Source organism: Odontesthes bonariensis, chromosome 9 (genome assembly GCF_027942865.1).
Source record: "Odontesthes bonariensis isolate fOdoBon6 chromosome 9, fOdoBon6.hap1, whole genome shotgun sequence".
In the NCBI taxonomy this organism is placed as follows: Eukaryota; Metazoa; Chordata; class Actinopteri; order Atheriniformes; family Atherinopsidae; genus Odontesthes; species Odontesthes bonariensis.
In genome coordinates, this window is record NC_134514.1 from 11,476,749 (window position 1) to 11,503,396 (window position 26,648).

At 40.1% G+C, this 26,648-nt stretch overlaps 1 protein-coding gene across 8 annotated transcripts in view; it reads left to right on the forward strand.

The window, feature by feature from the left end:
• The window catches only part of robo2 (roundabout, axon guidance receptor, homolog 2 (Drosophila)), a 268,090-nt gene that overhangs the window by 227,579 nt on the left and 13,863 nt on the right, over positions 1 to 26,648 (forward strand). For 3 of the 8 annotated variants that reach the window (XM_075473115.1, XM_075473120.1, XM_075473117.1), the window contains exons 9-22: positions 2,125 to 2,330; positions 3,277 to 3,358; positions 3,451 to 3,616; positions 3,754 to 3,920; positions 5,121 to 5,242; positions 6,959 to 7,190; positions 10,027 to 10,151; positions 10,244 to 10,415; positions 11,632 to 11,820; positions 12,718 to 12,744; positions 15,506 to 15,548; positions 19,469 to 19,596; positions 20,877 to 21,149; positions 22,091 to 22,216. In XM_075473115.1, coding sequence (XP_075329230.1) covers positions 2,125 to 2,330; positions 3,277 to 3,358; positions 3,451 to 3,616; positions 3,754 to 3,920; positions 5,121 to 5,242; positions 6,959 to 7,190; positions 10,027 to 10,151; positions 10,244 to 10,415; positions 11,632 to 11,820; positions 12,718 to 12,744; positions 15,506 to 15,548; positions 19,469 to 19,596; positions 20,877 to 21,149; positions 22,091 to 22,216 — 2,058 coding nt within the window. The remainder of the gene's footprint in view (positions 1 to 2,124; positions 2,331 to 3,276; positions 3,359 to 3,450; positions 3,617 to 3,753; positions 3,921 to 5,120; positions 5,243 to 6,958; positions 7,191 to 10,026; positions 10,152 to 10,243; positions 10,416 to 11,631; positions 11,821 to 12,717; positions 12,745 to 15,505; positions 15,549 to 19,468; positions 19,597 to 20,876; positions 21,150 to 22,090; positions 22,217 to 26,648) is intronic. The other 5 variants (XM_075473116.1, XM_075473121.1, XM_075473119.1 and 2 more) reach the window with 3 other exon arrangements.

The window sequence follows — 26,648 nt, forward strand, 5'->3', positions numbered from 1 at the left end:
TTTTGGCACTACACTTTTTGTTTCTTTTATGTGGTCGAATTTAATTAAAAAATGTCCTCCTTTGCTTTTGGAGAGGGAATAAAGCATTGCCCTTGAATTACATCAAGTTTAATGGTCAGCATTTGAGAGAGGAACAAATATGTGTATGAGAGAGGCAGTGAGGGACAGAGACACAGGAAGAGATTGAATGAGAGAGTGACAATAGCTTTCCGTGGAATGAATTATGTGGTCCTGCTAAGCGTGGGGGCATCTAATCTGCTCAGTTGTTGTGATGGCAAGATAGACGGCTATCCATATGTCTGCCAAAGTACCTGCTAGCAAAGAGATTAAAAACACCGCAGGAACACTTTTTTGCCAGTGTTTTGTCTTGTACAAGTTAGTAATTGATATGTCCCCCACATGCCTGTGAAAATGCTTCTCATGTTAGTTCAGGTGTATATTTTCAGTAAATCTCTTTGGACTCAAGATAGCCCATTCAAGATATACCTGAGAAGAAATTACACACATTGCTATAATTCAACTTATCCAGTCAAAATGAGCATAGTACCCACATTTTAAAATAAGAAACAATTCAGCATTTTAGAATATTGCATGTAAAAAGGGTACTACAGTAGGCAGTTCTAAAGCAAAATGAGAGAAAAGAGGACACAGTGAGGGATCAGCCAGGGTAAGGTCATGGCCACACCTGCTGCAGTCTTCATGATTTACTGCCCTGAGTCCTGCCAGCAGTCTGCGGAGTTCAAGGAGATCTGTAATGAGAAATTCCTGATCCAGAGACCCAAGGCCAAGTTGAGTGTTGCCTCCTCCCTTTGTCACCTCTACATGCCGTCAACACACACATCAAATGCATCAAATTCCTTGAAAAAGCAATGCCCTGCGTTTATGCACTTCTTCTGTCCTGCAGTAGTTTGCTGTCTTTTAAATAAAAACATTTCAAGTCATTGAATTACTGATGGCATTCTTAAGGAAACTGGAATGTATCATAATTCACTGATTATGTCAGTGTAAGTCTTTAGGTGAAAACAATTCTAGGGCTAATTCAAAAACTTCAAGATGTGTAAAGATAATTCAAACCCCTGCATAGGGAGTTCTTGGCTTGTAGCAAGGGCTTTAAATTTGATTCACGTTATCACTTTTGATTAATATGATCACATTTGCCCTCTTTTCCACCTTACACAGGACTAAAAACAAAGAGAGGAAATTAATATACTAAATTTGGCTTATGGATAGTTTTTCTCTAATGTCTTAGGTGACCCCAAGCAAAAGATGGCCATAACACCTCAAAAGTGAATTACCTGTAACTGCTTCCTTTTGTCAAATGTAACTGGAAGAGAGAAAATAGGGTTGAAAGCAGGGGTGTGATAATGTGTGGAAAGGTCACAGAGGTAGACTTGGTAATTAGCCCCTACAGGTCTGACATCATTAATCCATACTTTCTAATTATTGTAGGTTCTAAGATGCCAGGGGGACTCCACATTATTCAACTCTAAATTATGAACCGTCTGTGTGCTTCGATGTTAAATCTCTCTGAGATCACCTCTTTCTTGCCCATTATTTCATAGAAGTAACCCACAGGCTTTTTTGGCACATTATAGCAAATGAAATTGCTCACATAAATTGCGCTCATCAAAGCTTTAGATATCACCTAAAGTGAAACTGAAGCAAAATATAAAAGGATTTTCCTTTTCCTTTATTTTGATGTAAAGACAGTGGTTACAGTAACTTTTAGTGTTTAAAAACCACCTTTTATTGTGCCCCACATTGCACATAATGAAGTATTTATCTGAACCACATTGAGTCAGTAGGAAAGAGTCTCACCGCCTAAATGTACCACAGAGTCTAGGGTAGTGTATAAAAATAAGGCTACCCAAGCAGTAACTGGAAACTGTTTGGCATCCCTCTGCCACATCAATGAAACTACAAAACACTACTCAGCTGTTCTTTCCCTGATTCCTGGAAAAGCAGGATACGCTCATTGTCCTGTGGCACAATTACAAGACGTGCAGAGAAAATGGTTCACTTAATGATAGATACCCACATCCACCCCCAGCGTATTTTATGATTGAACACCATCATCTGACTGAAAGCAGATAGCACCTTTACGTATTCCTCTTTGTGTCTTAGTGCTCACAGACAGACCCCCGCCCATTATTCGCCAAGGCCCATCCAATCAGACACTTGGGGTGGACAGTGTGGCACTTCTTAAGTGTCAGGCATCGGGAGACCCCATCCCCTCCATCAGCTGGCTGAAGGATGGGAACAGTCTGTTGGGAAAGGACCCCCGCATGTCTCTGCAGGAGCTGGGCAGCTTGCAGATCAAAAATATCAAGGTAACAGATTTGATTACCATGCTTTGTACGTTAACACACTTCAAGTCCATTTTTCAACTGACAGCTAACCTTTTTTTTTTTAATCTTAATCTCCTTTGTATTTTGTGAAAGTTGACACTGGCCTTGATTTCAGATATTTACAGTTATATGATTTTGCTTCCAAAATTGGCTTCTTTTTTTTTAAGAATGGGCATGAAATTAACAAAAGGTACCATAATGTCTTAAAGAGATGAATAGCCGGCATTGATTTTTTTTTTTTATAACTGTATGTTAGTATCACTTAGCCGCATGGCAGCTCCAGATGGGCTCAGCTGTGAATGGATGGATGGACTCCAGCTGTAGGAGAGAATATATATTCGCTTACCGATATATATACACATCTACACACATACACATTTAGAGTAGATTAAATTTAAAAAGCTCACATCTTCCTTTCCCCACTCAGAGGCCTCAGGGGAATACCTATTACGCCTGACAAAGCTGCCGACCACTGACATGTTATTTAATAAATGGAGGGAAGGCTCAGGGACAAAAACCAACAAACAACCAAAGTTCCTAAGAGGGATGGAGAGACAAGCCAGCTGTCATCGGTCCAGGGGTTCTATCAGCCCACCCTAAATTAATTAGCCTGGCTTTGTTGTGGTCGGCAGGACAGTGGGGAAATAAGGAGGGGGAGTGGAAAAGTGATGGAAGGGTGGTGAGTAGCAAATGGAATTCATTAGGAAATTAGTGTCAGCACTTTGAGGCACTCACAAATGACACTATTTGTTCAGCACAGGGCTACCACATGAAGTCTTCCCATCGTTTTTTTAATGTTTCAGCAACAAGAAGACTACATGTATTAAGTGGATTTGTAACTGAAATGTCCATTTCATTAGTTGTATCAAGATGTGTGTTTTGGTGCTGTTGGTGCTCCTTCATGCCTGTTTTTTCTATCGTGTTCCAGCTTTCAGACTCTGGGACATACACATGTGTGGCGACCAGCTCAAGTGGTGAAACATCATGGAGTGCTTTCTTGGAAGTGAAAGGTAGGTCGAATGAAGATGGCATGATAGTCTCATGTATTTCATGTTACTATTTCGACTGGCTACATTCTGTCTTCTCCTTTCTATACACTCAGAATCAGGTGGAGTAATAGTTATGAAAAACCATGATGAGAATGAGCTTCCAGGCCCGCCATCTAAACCTCAAGTTATCGATGTCACCAAAAATAGCGTGTCCTTGTCTTGGCAGCTTGGAATGGCAGGGGCATCTCCCGTCTCTTCTTTTGTCATTGAAGCATTCAGGTTAGATTTACATTTCATACCAACCATTTTTGAGTCAGTGTCATTGGTTTAATGTGGACAGCATGTACAAATATAGTGTACAAGGAGGAAATTGCAATGAAATATTATGTAAAAGCACCCTTTGTATTCCATTACAGTCAGTCAGTGAGCAACAGCTGGCAAACAGTGGCAGACCATGTCAAAACCACACAGTTTACCGTCAAAAGTCTCCGTCCCAACACCATTTACTTGTTTATGGTCCGAGCAGTCAACAACCAGGGCCTGAGTGATCCAAGCCCCATGTCTGATCCAGTCAGAACACAAGGTATCATACATATCATGAATATGAAGAAAATTTCATTACAGTGATGTGTGCATGTAAAGAACCTGTAACTATCAGTTTAACTTTTGTTTAGTTTTTTCCTCTTTGATAACTCAAATTAATTTTTCTACTGAAATTGTAATGTCAGTGTTTCACCCTGAAGTGTGATACTTATTAGCCCCTTTCAGCAATCTGCACCGAATAGTTATACAAGAGCCATGCAGAACATTACAAAGGTCAGATTCTTGAGCACAGCTCAGGTCATTAAGGCTACACTTGGGCAATTACGTAAAATAAGCATGTCGACTTTCAGAAGGCCTAACAGGGTTAATGCTATCCCTGCTATGTTAATTATCTCGGAACCCATTGAAAATCTGATTACGGCCCCAAACAGACCACTGTTTTTAGTGTGCAGTGATATGAAAGGTCCTCAGTAACAAAATTGATTAATGAAGGCAGTTTTTTGAAAAACACAAGCCAAAAGCATCTTTAAAAAAAATGAGTGAATCTGGATTTCAGAAAGTTTTTCATGTTGAGGTGAAGGTCTTGAGATGATATGTTGATATACAATGATTAGCATTGACAACAAATTGGATTTTTAAAATCTTACTAACTTAATTTGGCCCATCTTAGCCTATTACTGTGGGCTGTGATTTATGACTGTATTTGGTTGACTAAATTATGCTTCTTTTGAAATATAGTTACCCTTTTAGTTTTTTCCTATTTCCTTCAGTAAATAACTCAAAATGTGGCTCTCTCCTACCACACTCAATACTTCATACATTGGAGTTTTTTATTGCTTGTAACTTAAAACATATGCATGTGGGAAATGAACTGGAAAATAGTGTCATAGTGTCTATTCATCTTCTATCCAACATGTATGAGGGCTGCACATTTAGAGTTCATTAGTAGATGTGGTTGTTCATTCAGACCCGAGTAAGTGCAAACAAGTCCCCCTTTTAAAGAATTTTTAAAGCCCTCTGTCATCTTCCATTTTTTTATAATAGACAAGTGTAGATTAAGTTCCGCTTTATCGAAAAGTCACTATCACCAAGTTTCATTGTTTTTTGTATCCATTCAACTGGTCTATTCAAGCTCTCTTTTATTTTTCACCCTCTGATGGTGACAAATGAAGGTTTATTTCCTGTACTTCAGTGTGCTTTTTCATCTTTGATCTTTTTTTCCATCCTTGCTCTCTCGTAGATATAAGCCCTCCAGCTCAGGGTGTTGACCACAGGTACGTGCAGAAGGAGCTTGGAGAAGTCATCGTTCGGTTGCACAACCCAGTTGTCCTGAGTCCCACAACTATTCAGGTCACATGGACAGTAAGTGTCTTTTCTTTTCTTACTGGGTACAACCCATGTCTTTTTCAGATTTTTCTGAATTCTGATGCAATAAGTGGAAAATTGTTTGGTTCGTGTATGGATTCCTTCTTTTTTAATGTTTGTACATCTTAAGTTTAGTAAATTCCTGTCATAAAGTCAAGGTAGTTGACTTAAAAGATCCCTCTTTGAAGCTGCTTCTAGAGGCGGTCATTTGTTTTATGTCAGGGAATTTTTTGTCAGGTTGTTCCCAAAGCCTGCAGCTTTGAAATAGTGTAATTTGTAACTTAAAAGAAGCTAAGCATCAAATGGCCACAAAATGATTTCCTTAACCACAGTGAACATCAAAAGAGTTGTCAGAGACACCTGGTTGTTCATCAATCTTCTCATGTCTTTGGCTGCTTCCCTCTAAAAACAAAGTCAGCTCAGATACAATTAGATTAGATTTAATGTTCGTCGTTGAGACTACAAGTTTTCCTGCTGCCATGAGATAATGCCTTTATCTTCTTTTATGCTGATACATGCAAACAGCCATGTCCTAATTTTAAAGAGTTTAAAAAAAAACATGAAAACAGCTACTGCCTGAATGCAGTGCTTTGTATTTAATTGCATGATAATGGGAACAAAAAGGCTATTCATAATCTTCAAAGCTGAGGTGTTCATTCATCATATGTGCTGCTTTATTTTAATTATGGTGCTATAAATCACTCTATTGCAAGTATTTACCTAACATTGCTTGGCGGCATGGGATGCTGGTTTGCATTTTTTAAATGAACCACATTAGCAGTTTTCTTGGTGACATGTTTATTGAACCCTACAGTAAGTCTCACCCGACGACTTGGTAGCTAATTTAATGTTAAACCATTGCTTTATGATTGTAATGTACAGTCGACAGAAATCATGGCTCCCTAATCAATCAGGGGTCCATTCAGTAAACAGAGAGGCCGCCTTTATATTCCCAAATCATTCCATTAATAAAAGTCACCCTCTGACCAGGGAATCCATTTTGCTGATTTACTCAGGCTACACTGGTGAAAAACAGCTGCTTAATATCCCACTTGAAAGCAGTGCTCACTTCCTCTACTGTTAACAAGCCATTACTGTGAGTTATGCGCCTGCTCCTCCTCTGCATAAATTCAGCTTTTTCTGTTTAACCAAATGGCCCAAGTTTTAAGGTAAGTGGCCTTTGTGGACTTCAGGGTGCAATCAAAAATCATCTCTAAATTTATTTTTTTTTCATATATGGGACATGCTGTTGATATCACCTCAGTTGTGTATTGCCCTTTTGTCCCCAAGATATGTGTATTTGGAGCTGCATTATATTTTCATAGTCACAGCTCATCCTAGATATGGTAAGACCTCCTTTAAAGTGTCACTTTTCAGTATTTATTATTGATATATAGGACATGCATCTGCCCCATAAGGTTGCATTATGGAAAGTCTTTTTTTTAATGAAGGAGGCAACACTTTGGATTAGGAGTTGTGAGTATGAGGTAATGTCAGGGTGTTAATTGAGCAAAGTGTGGCATGGCTAGTGATAAAAGCCCCATTAAACAAGTAACAGCCTCTAAAGTGTCATACATGCAATTTTGTAAAGCACATTGCAAGAAAACATCAATATTTACTATCTAGTGGCTGTCACAGGATAGCGTCCACTAATCTCCTTGTTTTTTTTTACAATAAAATACAGCAATAATCCTGTCTTCATTTGCTTCTCAGGTGGATCGTCAGTCCCAGTTCATCCAGGGTTACAGAGTTCTATACAGGCAGACATCAGGACTGCCTTCACCAGGGCCTTGGCAGACCCAGGATGTGAAGGTTCCCTCTGAGCGTAGTGTCATACTTTCATCACTCAAGAAAGGAATTGTTTATGAAATCAAGGTCCGACCTTTTTTTAACGAGTTTCAAGGCATGGACAGTGATTCCAGGACGGCACGGACCACGGAGGAGGGTAAGAAGTGAAATTCTTTGCTGAGTATGTATAGATTATATTAGGAACAATGAAATGAAAACTCAAACTGTAGCCTTCCCACTCAAATGTGCCATGGCATTTGCCAAATGATCTCTAGGCAAATCCCACGTGTGTTTTTTCCTGCAGTATCAGCGGGACTGCTGCCCTTTCTTTTGATGACAAGATCTGAGAGTTTTTTTTATGAATATATGTAGAAACGCTTGTGTTCACCTCTGATCCTCTCATTGACCTTCCCGCTGTTCTTTTGTTGTTCTTCCTTTATAATGGGTAATGTTGTTGTTTTCTGATACATCACTATGCAATTACAAACCTGAACTGTGATTGAACATGGCACATACTTCCTCTTGCTAAGGTGATATGTCACCCAGGGCTTGATTTATAAAGGCTCAGACAAGGCCACGGAGCAGTGTGGCACAAAATCACATACAGTCACACACAGCTGTTTATTTAGATACATTTGCTATTTTTACCAAAGCCAATACTGCACGAACCTTGCTTCAGCCTTTGAGTTTAATAACTTGAAATAAATTATAATATAATCAGGGGTAAAGACACCCAGTACGTCCCCATAGCAGCATAAAAGGACAAATACAGACACTTTTCAACTGGAGACAAAGCCTATCTTGCCCCAGCATATTCAAGCTTGCATGTATTGTCGACAGTTCACATCCTGTTGGGTTGACAGGCTCATTTATTTTCCTTTTCTCAGAGGGACCATATCTCCCGTGGCCAGCTAGTATATTCACTGCACACATAGGCTGGCCACAGGAGTGGAACTGCCATCACATTACAGCTGTTTCCAACACACACCATCACAGAAACACACACATAAAGTGGACACATATGCCAACACACCTTTTCTCCCTAAGGCCTCAAAAACCTCATGTCCCAGCTATTACCAGTTCTGATAACGCTCCTTGCCTGTCCTCCGTCTACATCCCAGTCCCACAGATTCTCAACCTATTTCTATTTCTGTCAAAGCCCTACTGTTGTGCCTGTTCATAACTAATACACCGTCAAACACACTGCTTCAGGCTGTTCAAAGACCCAGGGACTACTGAAAGGGCTGGCTAGATGGATAGACAAATCTAGTTCAAGGGGTGATTAAAACTTAGATTGTCCATTAGCTAACTCAATTAAAGTATCCCCAGAGAAGGTGCAGGCAACTGCAGAGTCACAGTATGCTCACTGCTCTAATGCTCTGTCCATCTCTTTAGTCTCCCTTCTCCTTTTTCACACACTCTTTCGCGCTCCATCTGGACAATCATATAATGGCTGATAAATGAACTCTGGCTACCATCCGATTCCCACTGAACAGTTGTCTAAGAAAATCACGACAGAGGATCATCTTGTATGCAACATAATGCTTATTTAGGTAGAAGGGAAATCTGTTGTGTTTGCATAAATGTTCATTTGTAGACTGATAATCTACGTCGATCTCTGGGGAGATCCCACATCCCCCATTTCTTGTCATTAGCTATTGGCTACTTTTTGGTAATGACTTGATATGTTTGTATTCCCTCATCATTCAGCACAGCATGCTGTGCACATGCAAGACAGGGGGTCACATTCCTGCCTGCCATACATCACTCTGCTAATGGCCCTATTAGCACAGCCTCCGAGGCCTCTAATGAAAAATGTGTATTGTTTAGCACAAATATGCATGATAATAAGCTGCTAAATCATTCATAACATTAACTTTGAACGACATTGTCTCTGATGGCTTCCATGCACAAACCCAGCACTTTATCACCTGAATGTAATGCAGCATTGGAGAACTCTGAGCATGATGGCTGATCAGATGCTCACTGGGTAGATTGTTTCTAATCTGGCCAAGGTGTTGGGTTCATCATTGGAACCATTCATCTTCTTGCATGCCAGGGCCTTCTGGCTCTCTGGGGTCCGGTGCGGCCAATTGCGCTGAGGGATGAGCACAGATTTACAGGGTGACACGTGCCATTTTGGATGGAGGTGAGGTGAGGGAGAGGCAGCCCAGGAGTAATTGACCTGTCAGTATTCTGCTGTGGTGCCGCTCCCCTGCCAGCCGCTGCGGAAATGAGAAAACATTATTTTTAAAACGTTATTTCCAGTTGAGCCAACTGTTATTTATTTTTCCTCTTACCCCTTGTGGGGTCAGAAGATTGTTGCCATCAGAATAACAAGAGAGGTTTATGAAAGCCTAGACTTGTCTTGTTTCTAACCTCTCCCTGTCTGCTTGTGGATTCACTTAGACATGCTTTACTCTAAAGCTTTCCTCGATTCTTACCTACTGGCTTTAGTTTCATCTGACTGATCGATGGAGTCGGTCAATATGTTTACTGAGACCTTGTTTCCTCCTCCTAAAATATATATATTTTTTTATATTTCCTTTGCGCCTGCGCTTCATCCCTATAAGCCTGTTGACCTATGTGCTACGCTGGTCAATGCATGAGTCTTAATGTGACTCAGAGCACTTGCTTTCCTGTGCCAGGCCATCATTCCAAAAATCAATACCAGTATCCTCTGTACAAATCCACCAAGGTAGAGCAGAGGATGATGTATTAAATCATAGTGAAATGTTAAAGACAGCCGATAGCCATGTTTGATCTGCCCTGACCTTATCTTGACAACTGTGCCATCCCTAAAGAATATAATTCCTTGGAAAATAATGTGCAAAGATGTCCATATGTGTACACCATGTTTTTTTATGTGCTCATGCTCTTGTGAAATACCCCGCTATTCTTATTAATGAGAACGGAATACTCGTAGATACTACGTGAGCTGCAAAATAGATTGCTTGTCGGTTGACCTGGAAATATTATGCCTCCTCTTTCAGCTCCCAGTGCTCCTCCTCAGCAGGTAACAGTCCTGACCGTGGGAAACCAGAACAGCACTTCCATTAGCATCTCCTGGGACCCCCCTCCTCCAGACCACCAGAACGGCATCATCCAAGAGTACAAGGTTTGTAAGAGCAAGTCGGTATAGATTCTCAGAGCTCATACAAATCCAAGTGGAATCAAGTCCATCTCTGTTATTCTTCCTGTTTGCTTCAGATCTGGTGTCTAGGGAATGAGACACGTTTCCATGTAAATAAGACAGTAGATGCAGCCATACGCTCTGTGGTGGTGGGCGGGCTGCAGGTTGGAGTGGTGTATCATGTGGAAGTGGCTGCCAGCACGAGTGCAGGAGTTGGAGTCAAGAGTGAGCCTCAGCCTATTATCATCGGTAAGAGTTATTGATGATGAGGAATCCCAACCTTTCAATGTCTAATTTTGAATGACTAATGTTTGGGATGATTTCAGATGAAAAACAAAAGGAATTACCACATGGATAATATTGTTAGAACACTGTCATTTTGAAATGTGACCTGACTGCATGTGATTTATGCCGCGCTCTGGCAGATTTTGCCTGATTTGACCCATAACTGATGGCTTGGCCTGCAGCATGTTCTTATTTCCCCTGTGTCACTCACGTAATCCATCTCTGAGAGCAGAGCCCCGAGCTTGCAGTTATTATATGTTATGTTTTTGTTTGTCTACAGCTGTTCTAAAGGATGTGTGTTCACATTTTTTCAAAGTAATATACTGTATAAAGCGCATTTGTGAAACTTTGCACGTGCATATGTTTCTACAGTACATGTGTTCATTATCTTTTGTGAGCATTCGTCCTCTTCAGTAAACATATTCACAAGAATCTAAAAAAGAGTTACCACAACCAGACTTTTAAAAGGTAAGGAAACATGTTAGACCAATAAAAATCATACAAAATTGAGCTTGTCAAAACCAGACTAACACATCCAGACATACTTTGATCAATAACTCAATATTCCTCCCACACATGTATATTTGGACAAGAACCATGGTCAAATCAAATGGCCAAATCAAGCAGTAGTTGTAGTTAGACTCAAATGTACATGTAACCGTGTGTTTGAATAAGAGCACATACAGTAGTTTGTTCTGTGAGTTGCCGCGCTGCAACAAATATCGTCAGGCAGGCTAGTAAGGGTGAACTGTGATCGATATAGACCAGGCTTTTCTCCACTCATCTCACATGGTGTGTTTTACCAGCAGTGGAGTGAATTAGGTGCTGAACAAACCAAACAGCCTCATCACCTGGGGTTTGTTATAAGCTTTCAGGCTTTGTTTTTTCAGTTTACACTATTTAACTGCACACCTCCTAGGTTTGTGTCATGATTTGCTGGTCAATATCTCAGCTAAAATTCATCAAACCTACTTTCTTTGAACTTAATCTATCTAAAAACAATTTATAGTTGTGAAAAAGTATAATATTTCAAAGCCCTTCAGTATTACTTAGGTGACTTTGTAAAGTTTCACCTTGATGAATCAAAGGATACACAACAGCACTGATATTTCCTGTTTCTCTCCTGTAACTATCCACCTAGCATCATACTAATGTTGTCTCTCTGTTGCTGTGCCCTCAGGTAAGGAGTTCCGGGACGTGATTATACATGGAAACCGGAACAACAGCATCACAGAGCAGATCACTGATGTGGTGAAACAGCCTGCATTTATTGCTGGTATTGGAGGAGCCTGTTGGGTCATCCTCATGGGCTTCAGCATCTGGCTCTACTGGAGGAGAAAGAAGAGAAAGGGCCTGAGCAACTATGCAGGTTAGATTCATCAGTCTCTGAGTCATCCATCTGAACTTACTGTGACAAAGCAGTCAGGTGCTTTAACAAACAATTTGAAATTCTTGACTCTCGACAAAAGGCTTTTTTTCCCCTTTCAAGACAAGTGTATTTTATCCCATCATTGTCCTTCAGTTGAAGTGAAATATTGTAGAAGCTACTCATGATGATGTTGAGATGAATGCTCTGTCACAGCCCAACAGATCTGAGTTTGAATCATCATTTCAGTTTTTGAAAAATCCACCATTGGTGGACTAATAGTAGCCCAAGGTGATTGAGCTAAGTACTGAGCTGAACACGCTGCCGGTCACTGAAGCTGGAGTTTCTTTACCTCTCCGCCCACACACTGACCCTCGCATCTTTCTGAGAGACCCCAGTCAGTTCTATCAAGCAAGTGCACATACACTGCCAAGTGCACAGGATTTCATCAGAGAGTTGAAAATGTCAATGAACTGACAGTAATGTTGTCAGTAAAATCAAATATCCTCACGTTATTTCTTTACTTCTTAATGAACATAAATCCAGGGGGAACTCATTTATGAATACATATGTGCATACTATATTCAACAACTCAGAAAGAGGTTGTCCAGCTGCTTTGAAAGGCTTGGTTAATTTACTTTTCATTTCCATGCATTACATTAAATGTTTGTGTGTTTTATTTTGGTTTGTGCCACTGTCTCTGCACCGCTGTGGCCTCTGAGCTGGCTGCTTTCCTTGCTTTCCTTCTGCACACTGGGTGATGTTGTGGTCTCATATTTGTTTCTCTTACCCTCATAACCTTTCAGATTGAACCCCATCCCAAGTGTGCAGCTACCCCTAAAGCAGCGCTTACCTCTGCAGGCTTTTAACACACAACTTCTCTGTCTTCTTGTTTTGCAGTTCAGTCCTTCACCTTCACCCCTGCAGGTACTGTTCATTTGTCCCGTCTCCTCACCCCACCTGAACGCAGATTCATCTACTGCCCGCTCTTAGTGCTCATGCTTGGACTGTCAAACAAGTGGTCATGACTAATAATGAAAATTGAAACATTTTTAGGGTGAAACCGATTAGTCAAAGAAGTTTCATTTCATTATTGGCCATGACATGGGCCCGCAAACTTAAACTCTTTTCCCTGCCCAGCATACAGCCATTTATACATATTGTGTTGTATGTTTGTATGTCTGTTGTAGCTATTTGTTTTGAATGAATTTTCCTTCTGTCTCATGTATTTTTCTTTCTGGCATTTTTGTGATACAGGTTAAGACTGTTCATTTAGCTCCTTCTTCTCAAATATTCATATTTCATTGTTTTCCTTTCAAGATCCAAGCTGTGCTTTAATTTACGTATCTGTATGCTTTCAGTGTCAGTTAGTCGGCTGGATGGTGTTTTCCCTTTTCTATTAATTTACTTTTTGTTACAATTTCCAACTAGTGTGGATATACCTTTTTGGTCTTGCTGGCTAAACATAATTTAATTCTCAAATTTGTTTACAATGTTTTTGGTGGTGTAAGTCAAGAACTGACTAAATTAAAATGTGCAAATAATTCATCCAGCCATGTCACTCATGGGATGGAGTGGACTGAGAGAAGAGAAGTCTAAAGAGAAACTTTGACACAAAATATAAAGATGGAATTATTGACTGATATGAAAACCAGCTGTGCTACAGTCCATTAGGGTTTAGCTCTGCGTCCTTCCCTGTGTTTCCTCAATTTATCTTAAACAGTAGCGTTTTTGTTAAAGTATACATATATCTTTATGGGTTTCTGATTGAGCCAAAGCCCAAAACCCAGTTTACCCTGGCCTTTCCACAGCAGCTGTAAAAACAGATCATAGAATGGGTTTGTGAAACTTGTCAGATAAATTAGAAGCACACCTTCAAAAAGCCTGAGAGGAAGCAGGTTATTTCACAAAATAGTTTTGACTGGCACAGACAATTTAAGGTTAAATACAGCTTAGACTGTATAGTCAGAGTGAGGTGATATTTTGAATCTGAGTCAGAATGTGGTTGGAAAGTTTTATACCACTGCTCTTCTCTGTATTGACAATTAGTTGATGTATCGAGTGTCCTATCTCTGCCTCCTAAAGCTGTCAGCGCTGGAGAGGTAAATCACAACGCTGTTGAGGCACACCGCCAGCAAGAATTAGATTTGATGGAATTTTTATTTGCTGATTACACCTCTGCTACCCCCCACCCCTCCACCGATGCTTATTAAAGGGGATTAATCAGCATTCATATTGGAGAAAGTGCTTATCTTGGAGTCAGAGGCGAGAAGCACAGGCCAGCCATGTCACTCTGTCTAACATAAAAGTATTCCACAGCAGCCCAGAAATGTGCCTCAGCACAGATAGAGACTTCAGAGGCCTTCCTGCAGCACAGCCTCCCCTCACCTCCACCGGATTCTCCTGTCAGTCCTCACTCACACAACAGAGTATTCTAAAATGCAAGTTTGGTGGTGGGGGAACAAAGAGACGTGGCTTTGGCTGAGACTGAATAAGGAACGCCATGTCTGTCTGGAGCTCTCAAAACTGTACTTTATCCTGAGAGACATGTGATATTGGTCAAATTTAGCATTTTAATTCCACCTGCTGCAGTTGCTTGAATCTTAATGTAGTAAATAAACTCTCAATGACTTAAACGTGTGTAGTGGACAAAATTAAAAACATAAAATTATTATAAGACAAAATTTGGATGAAGTCATCTTAAATGATGTTGGTGATGCATTAAAACGTCCCGTTAGCAGCCAATTAGTCTGTTGTGGGAGTTTCCTCAGACTGTCATCTGTTATTACGTCACCCTCAGAAAAGCCCCCTGTTTCACCCAAGTCTAGGCTTGTTGTGGAATCAACTTGAATGAAACTGAAAAAAGACGAGGAATGTTGAGCCTTCCTCTCTCTTTAATCTCCATCTGTGGAACAAATGAGCCAAATTACTAACAGCTTTCCTTCCTTCTCTTTAGTGAAGCTGCTCTCTTTCCCATCTTTTTTTCCCCCTCATTGGTACGAGGTGATTTCCAAAACTCTTGCTGCTTTTCTGTGTTTCCTGAAAACCATTAAAGTTCTTACATGCTTATAACTCTTCCCGCTGCTTTGTCATAACAACAGAGATGAAATGGATCCCTGACTTTCAACTACGGGGTTCTGCAAGCTACTGAGAAAGAGTGGCCCTGTTTATTTTGATATTTTTAGTGTAACAGGTCCTGCTAGCCAAAGGACCAGTAACTCAGGCTTTATGCTTGTAGATGGAAAACTCAACATGATTAATGAGCCCACTGCCTTTTCCAATCATTTTTTTGGCTGAAATTTAATCACAAATCTGATAATAACGCAGCAGCAAAATCAGAGAGATGAAATGAGTTTTCCCTCTCATCAGGCATCTTGTCCTTGAGGAACACATGACATCTCCACTTATGCAAATCAAAGCAATATACAATCCTCATCATCAATGCTCTTAAAAAAATCATGAAAGATATTGGACACAGAGGGACAGTTGAACCCCATGGGGAATCCATCAACTATTTAGCAGTGCCATAAAAAAGGAAAACCAAGAGCACATTGCTTTTGGAGCACAAGGGCAAACTGGATAATAATGACAGGACAGTGTATTCTTGACTATGGAAACAAAACCAGGATGTATTGTACAGAAAAACTTAATGTTTGGCTTTTTTCCTTTCTTTCTTGTCTTACTTTAGTGACGTTCCAGAGAGTTGATGGTGGTCTAATGAGCAATGGAAGGTGAGTGTCTCTCCTGGAACAGCATCTTTTAACTGCCTCCAGTCTGAACAGCAGAATATAAGCTTGTCATTGCTTTTTATTTCTCTCACTCCCCGGGTTTACACAACCCTTCCTCCATAGTCATGCATGAGATCCACAGCAAGCAGCTTTTGATTCTAACACTGATAAATGACTGATAGGTTGATAAATAACCAATACCTGTTGTTTGCGTACCATGCAAACCGGAGTGCAAATATACATTTCTACCACATCTCCATTTATGCATCGATAGATGAACTCATAAATCTCTTCAACAGAATTAACAGAAACAATTTAAGCAGAGAGTGCTTTTATTTTGTCATTTATCTTCCGCTGCTGGTTACAGGCAACCCCGAAGCCCTCTGGAGTGATAAATTTGCCTGTCACCTTGCGTGGGCGGCTGGGATCTGAGCACATGTAATAATGTAAAAATAATTACCCAGGGGAGAGGTGTGTGTGCGCGTGTGTGCGTGTGTGTGCGTGTGTGCATGCATGGGGGGCCCCACTTGTACCCTCATGCAGTCTGCTCCATTTCAGTGCATGTTAGTGAAAGCAGACGAGCTACAGTGAATAGGGCACATCTCAATGACACCAGTTACTGAGCCTTTGTGGGTATTCAAGAGAATCCCTTGAGAATCCTTCTGTCTATCTACTGCTTATCACACCTGAATAGGTAAAACCACCAGATCTTAAGCACTCAGTGAGAGATCGCAACTAAATCAGACCCCATGTGTCTTTGGGCTTTTGGGAATGTTTTTTTTTTTATTATATCTATGCCTCTTTTATTTCTTTTTTTCCTTCTTCTGTGCATATAACTGAATGCAACAGTGAACATTTTTTCCTCCATTGTTCTGTGAGCTGTCAGCAATATCTTAATGAATTAGCCACGCCACTTGCCATGCTGTTTCTCATCTACTTTCTGCTGTCGTGTTTTTCCCTCAATTTTCCACGTAAGTGGTTCTGATTCCCACTCCAGCGAGTGCAATTTGAAATGTCCGTATTTTTGTTGCTCTGTATTTGTCAAACCTTGTGTCAGTAGCATTGACTCCCACAATTTTCATAACACTTGGATAGGATGCAGCTTGGAACTCTAAGACAAGACTCTGATCTGTTAGTCAATTCGGTGCCATCAAATCCCAGATGTTGCAGCTTCCCCATCTGTGCCGATAGTGAAAATATGAAGCAGGGTATCTTGGGAAAATGTGTTCATTTGTTGCATGAAATGTTTATTGCATTAATTAGACAATAGCAAATGAAGCCACGTCTGTTCCTAGGTACTCATTGGCTCCTGCCAAATTGCTCTGACTGAACAATTATGCTTAATCGATCACAAAATAAATGATTCATGGAAGATGAATTGGTTGCAGATTGTAGACCTGGACGGTTTGACTTTGGCTGCTCAATTGAAATTGATAAAAGCTGATAAGGGTTCATTCGTTATCCCCCTGCCAATAGGGAGATGGTAATTAGTAGGTAGTAATAACTTCCTATCTCAGCACTGATCAATGTTTTTGCAAAGCAGATTCATTCCTATTGGCAGGGAGAATGGGCTGAGCATTGCAGAGAGCAGGTTTTATTAAAACTGTTGCTATGGAGATTCCTTTTCATCCCAGCATCTGAATGCTAAAAGGCAGCATGTTCTTTGAGCGTTAATCTATGAAGTAATCTGTGTTTCCCATTGTTAAGTGTTAGCTAATGTCTGGACTTTTAATCCAAGTTCTATTCAATATTCTGTGGAACTATGAACGCCTGATTTATGAAGTTGGTTTGGAATTAATCTTTCTCACTTGGCTTATTTATGGGACGCTCGATGTCAGACATCTTTTGCAGTATTTATGGTTTCCGTCCTACTCATCACAAGTAACTGTAATGTCTAACAGGAAGAGGAAAAGCTTCAAATCAGATTTTATCTGCCAAGGTTGCCATCCATCCTAGGTTGGACAGGGATTAAAAGTTAGTAGTCATCTTTTCATCAAACGTATGACCCAGCCAGTCGGTCCCCAACCCACTATCCATTACCCCACCATCTCACATACAGTCATATACACGTATAACAAATATTCTCACTAGGAATCGGTCTTATTATAATTATCCTTAGGAGAAGTACTGCTGCTGTGTGATGAATACAAGGACAATGCAGCCATTTCCACTAACTCCTTGTCTCTCAGATGGTCTTTGGATTGGGCTGGGGAATTACTTGCTGAAGCACTCAGGACAAGTGAGACTGGTGATGAGACAAAGTCATGGTCTTTTTTTTTCTTTATATCGTTCAATTTTGGCACAGTCATTTTGGAGTGAACAAATGAGAACAATATCTTCTATTTCAGCAGTTTGCAGCTTTCAGCAAGACGGACATTAAGCCTACAAGAGGCAGAGAGAAGATGCAGAGGGTGGAGTGTATAGCTGAAACATAAAGGAAAATAGGGTCAGGGAAATATAATATGGTGAGAGAGAATGATGGCCGTGGTGTGACATGGCAGCTAGGAACAGAGGTAGAAGGACGGGGAGAGATGTATTACCCTATAAAAGTGCATGTGTCTGATGCATAGCCATCAATTTGAATGACTTGTCTCCCCCGAGGGCCTGTTTTGGCATTCACGAACCACAGCGAGGGCTCTTAGCTCGCCAGGACTGCAGTTCATTTGGACTCCTCCTTCTGGGGAACAGCTTTTCTCATTAGAACCAGTAGCTGAGGCAAAGAGTGACTGCAGCACACCCATTACCTGCCCTTGTCCTCAGGGCTTGACTCTCTCTCAATCCCTCAGAGCCAACACATCACCCCGCTGGAGATCATACAATAAGCCCCATCAGACATCCAGGTTGGAAACTATTGTGTTGCATAGCTTCTAAAAGGGCTCGTTGCTGTAATGTGCTTCATAAAACAATGCCAGGCACTAGCAAAAGAGTATATTGCATATACTTCTAATATTTTATGAGAGGATTTCGTGTTTAATCTAACCTGCTTATTTTATCCTTTGTCTACTGATGTAAACAAGCGATTGCTCATACTCAGATTGTTTACATTACTTTCCATTTCACTGGTAAATTCAGTGTTAATGAAGTAACACATAAACAAAGGCATTTCATTGCATCCGTCATTCTCATTTAACGCCATCTCTGGGACCCATGGTAATGAGCCTCAGACGTTATTGTACAGTAAAGTGTCCCTAATGGCCTCACAGCAGTCACCCATGACAGGTTAAAGTCTTGATGGCTGCTTTTATGGTTCTCCCCCCATCAGGAGGGACACAACACCTGTTAAATGGAACTGCCCTCTCCCATTTGCAGGCATCCCACAAGCATCGTGGTAGGGCCGGGCCTGAGGTCTGACTCCTCATCAAATAAAAATTTAAACTGCCCGGACATCACCACAAGGGGTTGATGGGAAAACACAGCACAATGTACAGGAGATTAATGAATAAGGAATCGTATACTCATGGGTGCCAGCGTGTTCTCTTGCACATGTGTGTATACAGCAGCAGCATGGATTAGTGTCTCTACAGTGTACTTTTGCATAAATAACTGAATGTGACAAAGACACAGCAGGAGAAAGAGAGAAATAAAGGGCTGTGTTTGCCTGAAGGAATTTCAACTTTGTGTGGGAGAAGAAATCTATATGTGTACTATTTCCCCTCCTCCTCAAATTTGTTTAATTTGCGTCAGAGGCTTTTGGCAAGCTTATCTCATACATGCACACATTATTATTATTTTTGAGCACAAAGTAAAATTCAAACATATGTTTGAGTGGAGTTGTGTGCTTTATTCTCTTTTTCTGAACTGAATAACACTGCAGAATAAAACAGCATATAAATGGAATCATTTTTGTTAAAACAAAATAAATAAATAATTTCTTGCAATAATGTAATTTCACAGCTTATTCTTTTACATTTGTTTCTGCTCAGCCGGCCGGGCCTACTAAATGCCAGTGACCCAGGCTACCCCTGGTTAGCGGACTCTTGGCCAGCAACCAGCCTGCCTGTCAACAGCAGCTCTGGGGGACCAAATGACCTGAGTAACTTTGGTCGAGGAGGTGAGTGCCCTAATCATGTCCCAGCTGCTTTGAGAAAGAGGCCATAAGAGATGAAAGATGATGGTCATGCCTTCATTTGTGCTCTTACAGAGACCCTTTTGTTTGTTATGTACACATATGCACTTAAAACATAAGACTACATGCACATTTCATTTGTGTTTAGACATGTATTCATATATCACATAGGAAGGAAGCTTGAACGTTAACAGCAGGGAGTCTGCTGTCACCATGGTGAGTGATGGCAAATAGTCCAGCGTGGTGTCATAGCCAATACCTCAGAGTATGAGAATGCAAGGAGAGAGAAAGGCTGTGGAACAGGGGGTGGATGGATGTTTGAAAGGATGGTCTTGAGCAGCCAGTCGTGAAGGACAGGCGCAGCTTGACTGGCGCAGATGTGGACACTTCCGCCATGGCTCTACATCATTTCCCCTTCACTGGGCATGCAAACCATGCACTATCAGGAGATCCTACTTGCTTTTCCCCTTCTCTCTCTTCCTCTCTGTTAGCACACACACATGCAAAGCAGTAGCATTGTCCCTCAGAACAGAGAAGTAAAGATGATGAGATACCCAGAGGATATGCGGAGGGAGAACAGAGCACATCACCTTGGAGGCTAAAGGATGGAATGAATTAGGCAGTGATTCTTATTTACTTATTTTTGTGTTTTAAAAGTCCAGGTAATTCAAGGTTGGATGTGCTATACACCAGTAATGTACAAAAAAAAGATGGGGTGCTGCGTAACGTTAAAGAAAGATCAGATTGGAATTCTTTTTTTCAAATCACTTAAACTCTTAAGAGATAAGTACAAAGGCAATATTTGAAATGTTCAAACTTAGAAATGGCACTGTATTTTGTAAATAAATTCTCATTTTGAATGTGATGCATTTTGCAAGAAAATGGGGATGAGGGAACAAACAAATTGTGTAATGCTGAACTGAAACTGGTGGAGCATGTAACAACTAATTGGATTAACTAGTAGCAGGTCAGTTATATAACTGAGCATAAAAAGAGCATATTGGAATGGCTGAGTCTTTCATACATCATGAAGAAAGACTTCAATGGCAAATGGCCGACTTGATTTGCAAAGAATTTTGAGGTTTGATACAGTTTTTTTGTTTTACACAGCATACCTATTTTTTTGGAAATTAGGTTATATGATAGATGAGAGAACTATCAGTCAACTATCAGCCATTTTTTATCACAAAATTTCATGGTTACTGATGCAATAAACATTTTTTAGGACAAATCTCTCACAAATCCCCATCTCTCCTCTTTGATAGATCTTCCCACCGGGCAAGGGGATAAAACAGGCACAATGCTCTCTGATGGAGCCATCTACAGCAGTATAGACTTCACCACCAAAGCCAACTATAACAGCCCAGGTCAAACATCACAAGCCACTCCATATGCCACCACTCAGATTCTCCACTCAAGCAGCATCCATGAGTTGGCTGTGGACCTGCCTGAGGCCCAGTGGAAGACTTCGCTTCAGGCCAAGCAGGAAATGGCCAACCTGGGATACTCCCTGCCTGACAAGAACTCCTGCAACAACAGTAAGTCACACTGAGGAAGTGTGCCATTAGCAGTTTGTGGGAACACTGTTGTCCCCGTGTGGGAGGTTCAGTCGTTTTTTTAGAGAGCCATTATCATTTAACATTACCTCAGAGCTTTGTTGTTTTGTTATTATTCAAATTAAATCACGAGGTTGCACAGTTGTAACGAGGCAGCCTGTTGGTGTTTAAACTTTTCCTCCAAAGCTCTCTGAGGCTTATCTAACTTCACTGTGATGGGACGTGGTTGTTTTAAAAAGAATAGTTTTTCCACCAGCAGGCCTTATCTTGGTTGCTCTTCAAGGTTGGATAAACATCTCATGACTGGGTAGTACTCTTAAGCTATCCATCAATTTCCTGCTGAGTTTTTGTGGCGATCCTATCCTTCCGACAGTTTTAGAGTAATTATGAATCTATTCTATCTTTACTAATGTTGAAGAAAACAATCCAATTTGATTACCGTGGATTTGAGGCAAGATTTTTTAAAGCCGACTGGAGTTAGCTGTATTCTAATACATATTCATTATCTAATTTTCCCACAGTACAAAAAGAATAATTATAGTTTTTACTTGGTCCTCTTATGCATGAATCTTTAAAAACATATAATCAAATGTGATTATATGTTTTTAAAGGGGCACAAATATTGAAATAAAATTCTTACTATTGACTCACTGATTCTATTCCACACATAGAAAAAAGTCTTGTGAAATATGACGAACAGGTTTTTCAAATCAACAACTAATCAGATTCATCCAGTTAATGTATTGTCCGTTGCTCACATATCAGAAAGTGAATGAAATGAGTGATATGTGCAGCTTTTTGTGTGTATGAATCCTGAATTTATCCTGCTTGCTTGATGCTCTAACTGCATGTCTGCATGTGCTTGTGCCAACTGCCAATCACCTGATGCCACTGTGATTTTTGCCCTTTAACCTCCACTGTAGCCCTCCTTTTCATTCCTGACTACCGATTGGCCGAAGGATTGTCTAATAGAATACCACACAACCAATCACAAGATTTCAGCACCACCAGCTCTCACAACAGCTCAGAGCGAAGCGGCAGTCTCTCAGGTTGGTTTACGCTGCAGAGAATAAAGCAGTCTGGGACCCTCTGCTCCCCAACCAAACTTTATGATTGACTGATATCCTAATTACTTTATTGATCTGTTATTTGCATGTGCAAACTTGACATCGAAGGCATTTTTATAAGCACACTCCCCCTCCCTCACTGAGATGCTTTGCTCACTGAGTTGCCCCCCCACCTTGCTTCCAACTGATTATACTCTATGTTTACTCTGTAAGTTACTGTTATTTTTTCTAATTCTATGGTTTTTTTTGTACATCTGTTTCCATTGTATGTTGTAATGCTTTAATATAGGATAGCTGTTGACATCTTATCGGAGCATAAAGGAATGGTAGGACAATCTCCTGACAGAATATGGCTCTAAGTGCTAAGGCTGGGTTTCTGCCACCACTGCAGATCCTTGTGATGGCTTTGTCTCTCTCTGTGTGAGTGAGCAGACAGGAGCAGGGGCAGAGGGAGTCTTTCAGACAGAGTGGACTATATACACACACACAGACACCATTAGAGATGCTTGGCTGGGTAAAGTGGCAAAAATACCTCCCTTTTCCCTCGTCCCTTAATGGTGGCCAACTACACTAAAACCCATGTTCAGAGAATTACAATGTCATTTATAGGACACCAAGGCAGCCCTCTGACTGCTTCCCCTCCACTCTTCTTTTATCTAGTTACAAGCCACTGCCTTAACTGGTCTCTAATTCAATGCTCTGGCGCACAGTGGGCTGCAGAGAAGGATGGGTAGTGGCCATGCCTCACAGGCAGATTCTTCCTATAGATGTATAGGTTATTGAGGGCCCCTACTTGGCTTGGTACATGCTGCAGTAAAAATTCATGACATGAATGAAAATAATAGGATTAGGTAGATTTACTATTAGCTTTAATGTAAAGTATATCAGAAAATCTGTTTTGAAGAATTAATTTAACATTTTGGTGAAATACTTATTCATACACACTTGCCAAGAGTGAAATGAGAACACAATGAGCTGCTCATAGAAACCACAAGTTGTTGTTTTTTTACACGGCATACAATGTGTGAATTAGTGATATCTGGAGGTTTTTTAGCTGCATACAATGCCTTTAAGCTTATTAAGCTCATGGCTGAAGGTTAGGATAAACCATTTTCCAATCTTACTCCAGGGAAGGAGGCAAATGTATGCATTTCCCAAAATGTTGAACAAATTAGATAAACTGCTATGAGAGAATATACATGTTTACAGTTACTTGATACAAAAAATATAACAAATGCTACTTGCGTTGTTAGCTTTTCTTTAACCTTAAAAAGAATCGCAGAACAAAAACTCAAGTCAGGAATGTATTGTATTCTCTATAATGTACAGGCAAGGAAGAGGTTAGGCATGTGTGATTGTACTGAAGTTATGTGTATGTGTAGATATAAAAGGACTGAAATAATGCATCTAAAAAAGGATGCTATCTTGATGTTATCTACAGAATTAATGAACAGAAAATATACTGTGTGGTGTAACTTGCAACAGTGATGGGAATTTGAATCAGCACAAGCTGGGCTTTGATACAGGCTTCAACCAAAGTAAAGTCAGCATTTCAAGAGGGGGGGGAGTGGAAGTTCTAGTGCGTTGCTCTCCCTCTGAGGATATGGAAGGAATAATGAATATGAGGTCTGAAGGAGGAGAGCGGGATGAAAAGGAACAGAAATAGAGCAGCTTTCATGACAGCATGGATCTCCACTGGGGACATGAAGCAGCTCATTAAAACCTTTCTTAAAGTGGAGGAGAAAAGGTAACTGGTGTTTTCTGTAGCGGTTAGAAACCCTGAAGACTTTTTGCTCTCCTGCACTCTCAGTCAGCCTTGCCTATGAAGCTACAATGTCAAAGATCATGTGAAGTCCATGACTGTTTGTGATGTGTTTTTTTCCTGTGTTTTACATATATGTTGCATCCCACATCATAAAGTAACTTTGTATTATTCAAAACTCATACGTACATGATTTTGACTTTTATATTCCCCACTTATAAGTTATATGTGGCTGTGTAGTCCTTCTGGGATCTCTGCTCTGTGGCTTCCCTGCTCAGCACTTAGGCACCCAGTGAAAACAAAGCAAGCTCAAGGCTGTGCAGCCCTACAGTTATAGGCTGGGAGCGTCCAAACCTTGGGCAAAAATACCCAAAGCTGAATCTATGTTTAGCATCAGTTCCCCTTTGAAGAGAAGCCCAGTTTTGTCAAAGGACATGAGTTCACTGTGTAATTCTTGTATTGCTCCTAGCCACAGTTTCTCTATGTATTTTTCATATTTGGGTTGAGCTGTTGCAATTTCAGTGCCAGAACACCCTTCCCTAGAAGAGGCTCATTTACAATATTGATGGCTGGTCTTGTGTGGAGGGACTAAGGATGATTGAACAATCACATCAGCTCACCATTTATTGGTAAAAGTCAAGCGTCGCCCACAGGCGCGATTAGGAGATCCAATTACTTGCAGACCATACTTATGCTATGGTGCTGCCTGCCTTGGGCTTACAGTTGTTTCTTTTATTACTTCCATTCTTTATTAATCTCATTCTGACACCACTTCTATCCCCTCATGCAAGCACTTTCTCTTTTGCACCATGTTCATCCTTGAAATTGTTTGGTTATTTTTGGAAGAAAAAGAAAAGTTTTATAACATAAACACAATCAGAAATCTTTGGACTTCAGAAAAGCTGTACACTGTTTACTTTTCTACCTTCTGACATTTGAATGAAAATCAATAGAAATGTACCTCATTGATGTATTTTTTACTTTACCTGAGTCAATTTCCTTTTTTTAGATTACATTAGATTCCATTATGATACATTGCACGGGAAAAGTTGGCAGTTTTTTTGGGGGGGCATTGCAAAAAGGGAATATTGGCAGCAAACCCAAACCATGACAGACAAATTGCGCTCAGTGGAGAATCCCAAAGAGGGCTCTGTGGTCTGCTTTGTAACATCACCATGAAATATTTTCTGGATTGAGGTGTTTACTTTTCGACAGACAATTTCTCTAGCTACAAATTTATACAGAATCTTCAACTACAGTACAGTATTTACTTCTCTTCAGTATGCTTGAATGAACCTCATTGCTAAATGACTTCTTATCTGGCACAGGTTAGACAACATGGAGATTATGTCCAATATGTGATGAACCTAAAGGATGTTGTGAAGAAAAGTTGCATGCAATAAAGAAATATTTGAATTGAATTCACTTCAATTCAGATCAGTTCAATTCAGTAATACTTTATTAACAAAGGAGAATTTTATTGCTTAGGTATAAATTATTGAGAAAAAATTGTTGTTGTTGTTATTGTACTAATAATAATACTCTGTCTGCAGGTTCTCTCTGCCTGTACAGTATGAAAGCCATGTAGAAAGGCGTCAGTCATTGGTACAGCCACATCTCAGTGAAACAAATTTTATTTAATTCGCAGTACTCCCACTGTGTCCTCTTCAGGGCTTCCAATTTATCTTTAAGATCTCAAAGTTTCCATGATGATCAAGGGAAGTCATGGTTTAAACTTCCTCCTCTCTTCTCTCCCTTTTGTTCCTGATCTCGTCTGAATTTGGTGTCTTATTTCAGGCTTTAGTTGGGCCTTGGAAAGCTCAAACGGCTGCTCCCACATGCAAACAATAGAAAATATCAAGAAGACACAAAGGAAGACACAGCATGCTAAGAGCTACTGCAATAAGCTGCCATCAGTGTGGAACCATTCCTGAACTTAAATGTACTTTCTAGAATATAAGTGCTGATTCTCATGACTTGAATAGTTCATGAATTGTCATGAACTAAGAAGAGATCTACTTATTGTCATGTGTGATGATAAAAAGATACTTTCACACATTTACACTTTCAGTATTTCCAAAAAGTATAACATGTTTTGAGAAAGCGTTAGCTTTTAAGCATCATAAATGTAGAAAATCATATCATATCTATCACTGTTATACATGTTATGCTCAGAGGAGCATGTTTTGTATATTGTACAGTAGCATTTTATACAGATATTCAAAATACAACAAATCTTATCGTTGTATTTATTGCATGTTGATATATGCTGCCTTATTGAAATATATGGAGTTGTATCATCTCAGGTCTTTAGTTTTTGTCAGCAGGTGTTTATGAAAGGAAGCTTCATATTAGCTTTACAGATGTAAAATGCCTTTATGGAGGTTGTGTAAATATGTGTAAGATATTAACGTGTTTTATTTTCACTGTAAAAGTTAACTTTTTGTTTGAAAAGTTTTGTCTTCAACAATGTTTATACTCTATGAATCTGAACTTAAAACCAGATTTGAGATTGAAGTCAAATCTTTTTTCAAAAACTGTTTCTTCCACAGTGACCAAATCATATAAAACTTAGTATTGACCTGGCTGGCAGATTTATAAAGATGGATGTGACAGAGGAGAATCTGGTGTTGGAGGGTTATGAGTGGAAAT